The sequence below is a fragment of the Ochotona princeps genome, chromosome 12, assembly GCF_030435755.1.
Source record: "Ochotona princeps isolate mOchPri1 chromosome 12, mOchPri1.hap1, whole genome shotgun sequence".
NCBI classification, from domain to species: Eukaryota; Metazoa; Chordata; class Mammalia; order Lagomorpha; family Ochotonidae; genus Ochotona; species Ochotona princeps.
The window spans coordinates 43,712,853-43,726,246 of record NC_080843.1 but is presented as its reverse complement, the minus strand read 5'-3'; the positions used below and the strand labels follow the sequence as shown (position 1 = coordinate 43,726,246).

Below are 13,394 nucleotides of genomic sequence, written 5' to 3'. Positions count from 1 at the left end.
AGGAAGTGAATAATGAATTGCTCCTGGGTGTTTAGACAATGACAACTTACTAACTGTAGGATTCTTCAGTTCTAACTGTGGTTTTCAACCTCACTTGCTGAGGAGGTCTTCACAAAATCCATAGAAAATATCCCATGTCCAGAAAAAGCTATGCATAGATTTCAGTATATTTTGCAGCAAAATAAACTTTATTCCATTTTTTAAGACAAGCTTTTTGAAATATTCTCAAACATCAGAAACTCTGGGGAGCATTTAAAGCCCCTGGCTGTGGCTCAGAGCAATTAAATCACAATCCTAAGGGCAAGGGGGGGAGATTTCCAAGACTTGGGGGATGCTAAATTTCCCAGGTGATTCCAAAGTGTAGCCAGCATTGGGAACCACTGAGCTAGACTTTAAAGAGCTGGTTTCTCAACTGCCAGTCTGTGGCTTTTCCATAGGGCTTGTAGCAATGTTCTTCATGGACCTTGCGGTGTGTAGGTGAGCATGTGTCTGTTTGTTCTTATGCTTCAAGTGGTTGCTTCATATCACTGTAACATGAGTCGGACTCACTCATGTCCATCTGTGGAAACCCACGTGTTCTTTCTAACTGACCAGACTGGACCTCAGAGGAGCAGAGTGAGATTTCTAGTTCATTGTCAACATCTTTTCTTCCACCGCGGCTATCAAATTGCCTCTAAAATTTAAAGCCAGGGACAAGGTTGCCCCAAGTTTATTTTTGATGTAAACTCAATTGCATGAGCCATTTTTGGGACAAGCCCAACTAAGCTCCCTTTTTGATCTAAACTCACTGTTTAATCGCATCCATTCACTTGGTTTTAAGTATACCTCAAGTGATAATGAGTTTTAAAATTCTCTCAATTTAGACATTGTGCCTGAATTTGTACTTCAAAAATTTACTGCATTTGGATGTGTAGATGGCTTAAAGCTTAATATATCCAAAAGAGATCTTGTGACAATGCCCCTTTTTTATGACAAATGTCCCTCATATCCTTCTCCCATTTAGTTGATGGGAGCCCCATTCTCTTTGCTACTGTGGCTCAAGACCTGGATATGATCCTTGACCCTCCTTAAGACTTACTCAAGGTTAACAACTCTGTCCATTATACTTTTAAAATGTGTCTGAAACCTATCCACTTCTCACCGCCTCTTCTGTCATCCAAATGGCTCGAGTCACTGTTACTTTTTCATATGGATTATTTTGACAATCCGTCTCCCAGCTTCCACTTTTGCTTTCTGTATTAGTGAATGTGAGCTACATAACACCATAAACTGGGTGGCTTAAACAGCTGAGACTTTTTGCCTGACACCAGACTTCTCCAGGGCTGCAGACTGCAGACACCATATCCTCCCATGACCTTTCTTTGACATTCAAAGAGTGCTTTCTCTTTCTGTCTTCTTACAAGGCCGATGGAGCCATCATGAAGCCTAATCCTCATGACTTCATGGAAACCAAATGACTTCCCAAACGGTCCACAATGGTCCGCTGAACACTATCACATGGAGGATTAGGGTTTCAATGCGTGAATATTGTGGAGGACACAGCATCCAGTGTACAACAATTTACCTAGCGTATTCTCAATAAAGCAGCCAGGATGATCTCATTAAAACACGATATGTGGGGCCCGGTGCACTGGGCTAGCAGCTAAACTCCTGGCCTTGTATGTGCTGAGATCCTATATGGGCACCAGTTCTAATCCCAGTGGCCCTGCTTCTCATCCAACTCCCTGCTTGTGGCCTGGGAAAGCAGTCGAGGACGGCCCAAAGCCTTGGGACCCTGCACCCACGTGGGAGACCTGGAAGAAGCTCCTGGCTCCTGGTTTTGGATCGGCATAGCACTGACTGTTGCAGTCACTTGGGGGGTGAATCATTGGACAGAAGATCTTCCTCTCTGTCTCCCCTCCTCTCTGTATATCTGACTTTGTAATTAAAATAAATAAATCTTAAAAACAAAACAAAGCAAACAAACAAAACCAGGATATGTCATGCTGCACCTGTTCACACCCACCAAACACTTCCTATTTTAGGCAGTATAAAAACCAAAGGCTCTAGTAAGACTCAGAGAAGCGTGGATATCTCCCATGTCAGGCCTCAGTTGGTTTCTGCCTGCTCTCAAACTGTGCATATTGGCCTTTTGTGTTGTTTACTAAATACACTCCCTTGTCTGGGGATACTTTTTTATTCCCTTTGGCTATGACTAATGGAAGTGCACTTGAAGCACTTCTCGAGGTTTCTGACCTGCATCAGTGCTTATCTGTTTGGGTGTCTCTTCTGATTAATCCGCCTGGATGATACAGTTTGTCAACATGCCTTTACCTGAAATGTTATTCATGCGCCTTTACTTTCTTTGATTCCTTACTCAGATGTTGCATTAAGAACTCCCCTCTACCCTCCAGCAACCCGATATAAAAAATTCATGATTCAGTTACTCTTCTATTTCCACTGAAATTTTCTCTTCTTGGTACTTGTCTTAGTTCTCTAGTATTGCACAACACATTATAACAACATGTAGTGGCCTCAGACAACATTAAACATAGATTTTCTCAAGCAGTGTTTATGAGCTAAAAGTTCTACCATTCACAGAGTCTAATAAAACGTATACTATATTTTAACTGTTTAGGTCACAGAAGAGAGAGGAAACGTGATACCTGGGAATAGCGCAAGGAGTTGGAAGAATTTCAACTAGTATTTAGAAAATGGTAACTCTCAGACCTCCTTACGTGCAGTATTAAAACATAGGGATGAATACCCTCCCCTTTTACACCCTAGCCAAAGGATTCTGAAAGGTGGTCCTATGTGGGTTACACCCCTCAGGGTCCATGTGAATTACAGGGAAAATCTTTGAAGGACAGCTTGCTTCTAGTGGGGAGAGAAGAACAAAGCCTGACCTGTCTCTGCTATTTCTTCCCTAACTCTGTAAGTCACTGAGTTAGGACTATTGCAAGCAAGTTCCTCCTTTATCTCATCATGTTGCATCTCCAGTACATTCTAAAGGTGTTCTTTAGAACCAAATGCAAGAAAGAGGCAGAACTGGATTGAAAGCAGAGCAGCTAAAATTCAAATTCGTGCTCATATGGAATGCTGGTGTGGTAGGCAGTGGCTTTAGTCACCACGCATGACACCTGCCCCAGAACTCTAGGTTTGATCCAGAAGATATCAGGAGAGAAAAGTATCACAGAATGTCTATGCCAACAGCATCCCGGCTTCTGTAGAAACTGTAGTCCCATGCCAGACATTCTTCTTAAAGATGCATTTATTTCACCTGAAAGTCAGACTTAGAGAGAGAGGGAAAGTCAAAAGCTACCAGATCTAAACTGAGGACAAATTTAAATAATATTGGAAAAAAACTGCGCTGATGGATAAAAATAATAAATCCCATTGACATTGCCCCTAACTGCAATTTGTGAGCCACTCTCATATATGTTATCTTACTCAGGCCTCAGAAAACTCTAGAAGGTAGGTAGGGTGGTGTCAACTATTATTTCCACCTCACCAGTTAGGAAAACAAAGTTCAGACAGCATCAGTGGTTGCTTGGGGTCAACAAAACTAAACGGCTTGGCCACATCTCAGGCACATGTCTTTTGTCTGTGTCTCCACTACACGTTCCCATTCTTTTACATACCTGTTGCTATTTAAAAAGCACCATAAAACTCACTAAAGCATTGACTTAGATTTAACACATCCAAATAATTAGGACTTCCCTAAAATAGGACCTTTTTGAAAAAGACACAGGCATTGGTGAAAAACTGACAGTACTTCCAAAAGTTTCTGTTTGATTCATTGATCCCAGCCAAAGAAAGCCTTCAGGGGATCTCCCTGCCAAAGCCCCCTGCAGTCTACACAACTTTCCTGAAACTAAGGGAAATTCCTTCCAGCTCTGCAGCCAGCGGAGATCCCTTGACACCTACCACACAGCACTCAAACCTAGAGATAGCACCTGCTCTCTAGGCCTCAGATCCAAACTCAGGAACAAGAACAGAAAAAAAAAAAAAATTTAAAAGCACTTTTCTACAATCTTCATTGCCACAAGCAACAGTGCGCTTTATTATGTGAAAAAACGGAGAACACCTCTTTCCATTCTTAAGTAGATATGGTTCTTTGTGCTGCACCATAAAGCTCATTTTTAACACTATTAAAGAAATGGCATTTGAACCCAAATTTAGCACATTTCTACGTGTGAAATTTTGACAAGTTGTATAAAGCGTTCTTATTGTAGAGATCATTTGATCATGTAATTATAGGGATGAATGCTGGGCTTTTAAGATTTTTTTATTAATGTTGATTCCCACAGGTTTAGAAAGTTTGACTTCACAATTTTGGTTCTGGAATATAATGCACAGTGGCTCACTGGGAAAATTATAAGTAAACGAAAAACATTTCAGATTCTGAATAGTCAAGATTTAATTTTGTTGCAATTGTCTTCTAAAGCTACATTTGGATTCCGAAGTCCTAAATTCAAGCTCTGGTTCTGCCACGAGTTTATGCATAATGCTGGCAAGTCTGGCGGCTTCCCTAAGGTTCTGCGTGCACGTCTTTCAAGTGAAGGTGATTGACACGTAGAGCCTGTGCCACGGGTTCTGCTTGCCCATTACTGTATCAAGGCAGGGAGTGCTGTGTGTCTCTCCTGTGTAGACATTTCTTGTATGGACTCTGGTGGCTCACAGGTGTAGTATCCACAGTGCATGTTAGAATTTCAAGCATTTCTAAAGAAAATGAAATTGCTACAAATATGCCCCGCGCCCCCATGAAGGGATAGCAAGCATCAGGTGAGTTTTACATTCCTCTTTTGTTAGAAGACATAAACAAAAACAAACACGGTTACAGCCCTAAATCTATCAGTTAATTTAACTTAACACTGAAGACTCAATAAAAAAGAAATACAATTTTTTCAGAATTTTTTTTAAAGATTTATTCATTTTTATTGGAAAGTTAGATCTACAGAGAGGAGAAGAGACAGAGAGGAAGATTTTTTGTCTGTTGATTTACTCCCCAAGCGGCTGCAATGGCCGGAGCTGAGCCAATTTGAAGCCAGGAGGTAGGAGCCTCTTCCACGTCTTCCACGTGGGTGCAGGGTCCCAAGGCTTTGGGCCGCCCTTGACTGCTTTCCCAGGCCACAAGATGGGAAGTGGGGCTGGTGGGATTAGAACTGTTGACCGACTGTGCTGGAACTGTACTGGCAAGCACACACAAGAACCAGATCTGGGATCATCTCAGAATAAGTTTCTTTGGAGATCCCTCCAACTGAACTGCTGATCTGAGAACCCCAACCATGAAGAGACTATGTCAGCCAGTGGATTCTGAATAGATTTCATCGCGATTGGAACGGCGAGATTGGCAGCAATTCAGAACTATCAAAACTGCTTGAGCAGGACACTCGGATCATGCCCCACATCAGGGGCCTGGGTTGGGTGGGAGGCTGGGTGGGGTTTTTCCCTTTATCTCTTCCCTGACCCCAGATACAGAAAAAAGATAATAATATTAATGTGGAAACAATGGTCTTACCCATTTTCCTGTAGCCCTTGATCCTTTGTACCCTCATCAACTAAGTACGATTATTAAAAAAAAAAAAAATAGAACTGGCGCCTATATGGGATCCCGGGTGTGTGCAAGGTGAGCACATTATCTGCTAGGCTGTCACACCAGGCCCCAGAATTTTTAAAAGCAAAGCTTTTCATGAGATACTTTATGATTAGAAAAAACTTGAAATTTCCATGTTAACACCTACATATTTATCCACATGAATGAAGGCACAGTGTAAGGTGACCAAGTTAAGAATCAGTTAGATATGCCCATTTATTTTCTTGACACATTAGCACATATCAGCAGAAGACCTAACTGATGAAGTTTCTTTTTGATTTGGTCTTATTTCTTAAAGCTCTTTGATTTAGCCAAAATTGCTTCTTTTGTCCCTGAATTTCCATTTCTCAAAGAGGTGTCATTTTGCAACACTTTCTCTGGTACCCTTTTTGACTTCCTCGCTTTTCGCACAGCTTCCCTCTCCCCCAAATTGTTGTTTGTTCAGATTGAGCTCATTTACGGAAAGGAACGAATAAATGGTCACTTTCCAAAAGCAGTTATATTTTAAAAGAAAACCATGTCCTAAATGAATCTCTAATTGGCAAATTTCAGGCAATACAGCAATCTCACTAGATTTCAGATCCTCCTCCCGCTCCTTAAAACATGCTCCCAGGCGATTGTCTGGGAGAGTGCTTTTCCAGGCTCTTGAAGCCGTAGAACTCCTGAATCCTGCAAAAGTGGGCAATAGCTCAGTGCGTGGAAGAAATAAGGAGCTAAAGTACTCACTTGAAGAGGAAAGAAGTGTCTAGAACCTTCCCGACTCTTCCCTGCTTCTCTCCACCAACCACTGCCTCAAACGCACATGCGTCTGAACAACCCCAGTAAAAGGCTAGTTTCCGGTCTCACATCATTGCCACACACATAAGGTGAGAAACTCATCTACGCGGAGAGAACTCACTTTCAGACAGCTGAGACAAACTTATGGCATCTATCACAATAATAAATCACATTCCCTATTTTTTTTTAACTTTGAGAATGTAGGAAGACATTGAACAGAAAGACAAGAATTGAATAGAGTTAGGTGTTTAGATCTTGCCTGCTATCCTTTGCTTATACCCCATGTTTGAAACCTGGGTTGTGGGACATGGAGGTGTCGCATGATAATGGTCAAGCCAGTGAATTCTTGAAGTCAGCATCAGTGTTACGTGCTGCTTTGGGCAACCTGTTTTTTTCCGCACTACAGTTTTCTCTTCCTCAAATGTTAAATTTCATTCAACCGTCAAACACATTGTTTTCTCCCCCTTGAAGTAAGAATCCCAGTGGTATTTTCCTAGTAGACTCAGCTTGGAAGAAGTGGCCTCTTTTGGTTGAGCAGTGTACTTTCATTTCTCACTCCATGGGTTCTTTCAAACTCTGTTGCCTTCCTCTTAACCCTGTCCCTCCTCTGGGTTAAAGGTTCTGCTATCTACCCAGGCACTAAGTAAGACCCACCAAGACATCCTAAAGAAACGAGAACCATTACTTTGGCACTCTAAGGCAGGCATACACCATGAATGAGGATCTCAACACTGCTGCTATACTGGATGTCTGTTGCGGGGGCGGGGGGTCCTGACCTGAGCAAGGTCGAATGTTTAGCAGAGGCCTTGGCCTGAAGATGCCAATGGTACCTACTCCGTTCTAGGTTGTAACAATAGCAAATTTCCACAGGCATTGTCAAAGGTTGCCAGAGGCTGATGACCACTGATGTGGGTATCCCCTTTGTCTCACAATATTCTATAAAGTAAATACAGCGACCTCATGTCACTCTAAGCAGGTGAGGACATGGGACCTTTGAGGAGTGACAAGTTAAGGACTTGAACGTGGCAGTGCTGATCCCAAACAGATTCTATTAAAAACTACTTATTCTCTCCGCTGCAGCTGTTGCCCCAATCTTCTTTGCCTCTGGAGGCTTTTTTCTTCTTCTTTTTTAAATCTATGTTAATCTTTCAGGTGGCTCATCTTGATCTTGCCCTTGGCTTTCTGTTTCTCAAGCAATTGCCTTCGTTCAGATCCCTGTCTCTTGCTTAGCTTATCCTAACCAGGCTCTACAGTTTATCTCCCTGGCTTCAGTGCCTTCATGTTTCAATCTTCCTTTCACATTGCTAGGAGCTAATGCTCTCTAACAGATATTATCATACAACTGCTTGATTGAAAAACCAGTGCTGTCTATATAGCCTGCAGCAGTCATTCCCAGAGGGGGGTGCTGAGACCAGCAGCATCACTATCAAATCAGAAAGAGCAGGGTGGGACCCCAGAGCTGCTTCCTCCCAGGTGGCTTTCATGCTCAAGGATTTATTTATTTATTTGAAAGTCAGTTACTGAGGGGCCCAGCATGATGGCCTAGCAGCTAAAGTCCTCACCTTGAACACCCCGGGATCCCATATGGGCGCCGCCGGTTCATATCCCGGCAGCTCCACTTCCCATCCAGCTCCCTGCCTGTGGCCTGGGAAAGCAGTCGAGGACGGCCCAAAGCTTTGGGATCCTGCACCCGCATGGGAGACCCGGAAGAGGTTCCTGGTTCCCAGCTTCGGATCGGCGCGCACCGGCCCATTGCGGCTCACTTGGGGAGCGAAACATTGGATAGAAGATCTTCCTCTCTGTCTCTCCTCCTCTCTGTACATCCGGCTTTCCAATAATAATAAATCTTTTTTTTTTTTTGAAAATATTTTTTTTCTTTAATATTCATTTATTCATTAATTACATTGCATTACATGACTGGGATTCCCCCCCCTTCACCCCAAACCCTTCCCCCATCATGAATTCCTTCACCTTGATGCATAACAGTTACTGAAAGAGAAAAAGAGAGAGAGGTGAAACGGGTGCCACTGGACCAGATGGAAGTCAAGCGCTCCATCTGGGTGTCCCACAGGTGGAGATGGGGTCCCAAGCATTTGAGCCATCTTCCCCTGCTTTTCCCGGCCATTAGCAGGGCACAGGACGGGAAGTGGAGTCCCCAGGACTTGAGTCAGGGCCCAAGTGGGATACTGGTGTCACAGGCAGCAGCTTTAGGGACACAATGCGGGCCCTGGATGCTCAGGGCTTTGAGAGCCTCTGGCTTACCTGTGAGTTCTAATGCCTTCAGCAGAAACCCCCACTTCCTTTCCAGCCTCATACTTTCCACCACTTTCCCCCTCTCTAATTCACATTTGCTGTGCTTTCGGTTTCACTCCTCTGTGAGCTATCAAATGTGCATTTGTCTTTCTGTGCTAAACATCAACCCTATAACCTTGACAGCTCAGCTCCAGACTGGCTTACTGATCTGGGCTGGGCACTCCAGCCACACCCTCCCACCTAGAGTTAGAAACAGACCCTGATCTTCTGAACCACTAGCTTCTGCCCTGTGTCTCCTTCCTGTTAACGTGCCAGGTAAGTCTTCTCTTGAATTAGTAGCAGGACTAGTTTTTTGTTCTCCTGCCAGTCATTCACTTCCCCCTGGGTGACCTTCATGACAAGTCCTCCTGTCTTTGAACAGTCAGGATTTTGACCATGAGGGCTTCATAAAAACACGATGCCAGAACACAATCCCAGACCTACCAGAAACAGAGCCCTGCAAACCCAAATTAAACAAAACAAAACAAAACAAAACAAACAAAACAAACAAAACAACCTCCCACACCATAGCTAAACCACTGTTCAATGTCCTGCACCGAGCAGGTGTTTAATTGCTATTTCAGGATGGCCTGGACAATTCCTTAGCATTGCTGGCCACGAAATGAACCCAACCTATCCCTCAGCCTTGTGGGTTCTCAGCCCCGTCTTTCGATTTCCTTTTCCGTTTCCTCTGAAGGTGGTCCTGAGGCCTGGAAGGTACTCGCTCCCCCACAGCGTCTTGAACTAGCTCCATTCCACGTCCCCAAGGGGCGTGGCCCAGCTGTTCCCCTGCGCTGAGAGCTGAAGGGGAAGTTGTTCCTGGGCGGGCGCAATCTCCAGCGGAGAGCGAGAAATCGAAACTTGAGCAATTAAAACCGCTGCCCTAGTCCTTTGAAACCATTCCTCACCCTCACTCGGCCGCCCAGCCTGCATCCCTCCCGCATTGGCGGCGCACCGGGACCTGGGTGCTCCCAGCCATGAGCACACACAGTAAGGTGCTGGGCTCTGGGCTCCGCGGCTCGCCCGACATCCCGGGAAACCAAGACCCCAGTGGGTACCGCGGGGAGCTCAGCCCCCTGCAGGACCACAGACCGAATTTGGAGGAGGCACCCCGGAACTCAGCGCGGGACTCTCGGCGGCTTGCGGGCCAGAGGTAGTGAGTCCTTAACTACTGGGCTTGGGGGTCGGGAACTCCAGCCCCAGACTGATTCACAGGCAACTTGTTGATCTCTTGGGTTCCAAACCACGGGGGCCCAAGAAAAAAGGTTTTGAGAGACTGAAGTCCATTTGCCTATGTTAAATCATCTGCGAGTTTCCTCTAACACTTACAATCTGTCCTTTACCCGGCTCTTGTTTCTTTTCAACAGTAGTTGTCTGTTTGTTCTGGCTGGTAGGGAACCTCCGGCCGGGGCCATATAAGATCCGAAAAATCAATCTGTAGTGGGCTTACTTTTCAGCTAATCGTTTGTAGCCCAAGAATGAGGTTAGAAACATTCCGGTTATGAAACTGTCACATAATGCTAAATATTAATTAAAAATAAATTAAAAAAAAAAAAAAAAAAAGAAACATTCCGGTTGAAAGACATGGGGCCCCACACAATGGCTCAATGGCTAAATCTTCACGTTGCAAGCCCCTGTACTCCAGACAGGTGTCATTTCGCGTCCCAGCCGCTCCACTTCCCATCCAGCTGCCTGCTTGTGGCCTGGGAAAGCAGGGGTGGGTGCCCCAAAGCCTTGTGACCATGCACCCACATGAGATACCCGGAAGAAGCTCCCCAGGAGGCATCCTGACTTCGGATTTGCTCAGTTCTAGCTATTGTAGCCATTTGGGAAGTGAACCAGTGGTTAGAAAATCTGTCTCTCCTCTCCATAAATCTGATTTTCCAATAAAAATAAATAAATCCAAGGAAAAAAAATTTAAAGAATTTTCTTTCTTTCCTTTTCTTTTCTTTCCTTTCTTTCTTTCTTTCTTTCTTTCTTTCTTTTTTCTTTCTTATTGTAAAGGCAGCTTTACAGAGAGGAGAAACAGAGAGAAAAATCTTTAATCTGTTGGATCACTCCCCAAATGGCCACAGCAGCTGGAGTCTAGCCCATCCAAACCGAGTAGCAGGTGCAGGGTCCCAAGACTTTATGCCATTCTCTAGTGCTTTCCCAGACCACAAGCAGGGAGCTGAATGGGAGGTGGAGCATCTGGGACACAAATGGTCTCTATATGGGATCATAGTGCATGCTAGGTGAGGACTTAGCCCCTAGGCTATCACACTGGGCCCAGAAAAAATTTCAAAACAAAGAGACACATATGGATGTGTGGAGAGCTGCAGAACTCACTGTGTGAAAGTGTATTTTTTCTTTGTTGTTTTACAAAGTGGGTGTCCTATATAGAATTGCCACATCAGATGTCAGGGTGAGCACCAAGAAGGAGTGTGAGAAGAGTTGCCGATTCTGTAGTAGTGAGCCCAACTCCCTGCAAGGCTCCCAGGTCAACTGGTCTCCTAGGAGGAAAGGAATACTAGGTTGAGAGGGGTCGATCCGAGTCACTAGTAGGCAGGAGTGTGTCTGGTCTCTGATGTTGATTTATTTTATTTTTATTGGAAAGTCAGATATACAGAGAAGAGGAGAGACAGAGAGGAAGATCTTCCGTCCGATGATTCACTCCCCAAGCCTCCTCAACAGCTGGAGCTGAGCTGATCTGAAACCAGCAGCCCGGAGCTTCTTCCAGGTCTCCCATGTGGGTGCATGGTCACAAGGCTTTGGGCCGTCCTTGACTGCTTTCCCAGGCCACAGGCAGGGAGCTGGATGGGAAGTGGAGCTGCCGGGATTAGAACTGGCGCCCATATGGGATCCCAGTGTGTACAAGGCAAGGACTCTAGATGCTAGGCCATGGCACCGGCTCCATGGCATTGATTTTTGGCCTTGATTTGGGGACTACAGTGGCTATCCTGGAAGTATTTGTTATGCAGTGTCAGAGATTGTCTGCCCGGTGGAACGACCCTCCCTACCTCCACGGAGGTTAGCAAAGCTGTTAGTTTTAGTGAAGTACTGCCTCCGTGAGTCAAAACCATCCAGATGGCTCTATTTTTAGTTTCTCCATTTTTAGGGACTTTTATTGACATGATAGATAAATGCTGGTTGCTAAGAAACAGTGTGACCTTTTGACTAGTAAATAGTCGATTTTCTTTTATCCCTTAACTTTTCAAAGTACCAGGTCTTTAATATTATCCTGGTTAAGGTTACCCTTAAATCCAGTCGAAATCAAATTGGAAATAATTGCATTTCTTGCCTCGAAAGAGTTGCACTCTTGCCATAATAGAAACTCGTTAATTTCAAGTACACTCTCTTACTGTAATTTGCGACATTTAATAGTGACAGAGGTCACGAACCGCGACAGTCTCCTCTCCATCCAGGGTTAGCAGTAAACACCGTTTACCTGCCCTGTCTATTAGAAAGCATCTGTTTAGGTATGACCATTTGTTTGCAAACTTGCAAGCATCAGAAGTTGCATCTGTTTTCTTATTCCATTGTGTTCCCCTGCTTCCCCCCAATCCACACCAAATCTGGCCGTTTCCACTTGTGCAGAAGGGAGGAGTGTTCTGCTAACTGATCCAGGCTTCAAGGTCTGTAAGGTTTCTGCCTCATATTGTGTTGCGATAACTACGATTTGCAGGTAGGTCACTGAAGAAGCGCTTGGAAGAGTTTGGTTGTCTCTTGTAGAGGGAGGCCGTGCTGGTGAGCAGAGCGGGGCGTGGGCAGAGCCGTTCCCTGCCTGGTGTCTTGCCTGTAAGATCCTATTTGGATTTCTGAATTCTTGTTCCTCTGCCTGGACACACTTATCTACTTCTTCGCTGATCTTCTTTAATGGAACTGGGGTACTTATAAGGAGGGATCAAACATCTCAGAAAATTCAATAGTAACAAATTAAAGGTTTGTTTATTTATTTTGAGTAAAGAAAATAGCAGCTTTTTGTTGAAGCATTTTAGAAGGGAGAGCGAAGGGATGTGCTTTAGCAGTGAAGGGTCGTGTCCACTCACAGTGAGGGCCTGACACGCCTTCTTGTCGCACCCCTTCGTGCATGTGGACAGCTGTAGTGCTGAGATTCGGAACATGTTCCGAGGGTGCTGCTATCTTTGATTAAGGTGCTTAGTTATAGTATGTTTCACTTTTTTTTATAGTATGTTTCACTTTTCTCATTACTTAAAATAAGATAATACCAATCTCATAGGGATTTTAAAATAAAATGTATATGCATGAAACATGACTGTAGGCTTGGCAAAGCAATATTAAAATAAAAAAAGCCTTGGGTGCCCAAAAGCCTTGGATCCACTGAGCAGATGTTTATTGGCCAAGCACTGTGCTGTCGTTCAAACCTCAAGTGTTTGTGTCTTGTAGAAATACACTGATTTAAAGCACTGTTTACACGTGACCAGGATGCACTAGTGAGGATCTATGGCGAGCTCTGAACACTAGAAGAGTTCAAAGGATCTCTAAAAGACTTGGCAAGGCTGGATTTTTTACATATTTGAGTGAGTGATTAGAGGAATTTAATAATTCATATTGGCTTTCTCAATTGCTTTTTGTTGGTGGTGTTAATCTTGCCTCTAAGTATCATAAGCTACCCACAGAGATTTAAATAGAAAAAAAATCCATAACAGAAACATTTGATCAAGAAGAATCTACTGTCCTCCCTTTCGATATTTTGCTTCTTTGTAGACAACTTTCAGTCACTTATATCACTTCTAGAAAAAAGACTTAA

At 44.1% G+C, this 13,394-nt stretch overlaps 1 protein-coding gene across 2 annotated transcripts in view; it reads left to right on the top strand.

Moving 5' to 3' along the window:
* The first annotated feature begins 9,584 nt into the window (after nt 1-9,584).
* EPSTI1 (epithelial stromal interaction 1) overlaps nt 9,585-13,394 on the top strand; it is a 111,946-nt gene continuing 108,136 nt past the window's right edge. For both annotated transcript variants that reach the window (XM_058670698.1, XM_058670697.1), the window contains exon 1: nt 9,585-9,797. In XM_058670698.1, coding sequence (XP_058526681.1) covers nt 9,622-9,797 — 176 coding nt within the window. In that variant the 5' untranslated portion in view covers nt 9,585-9,621. The remainder of the gene's footprint in view (nt 9,798-13,394) is intronic.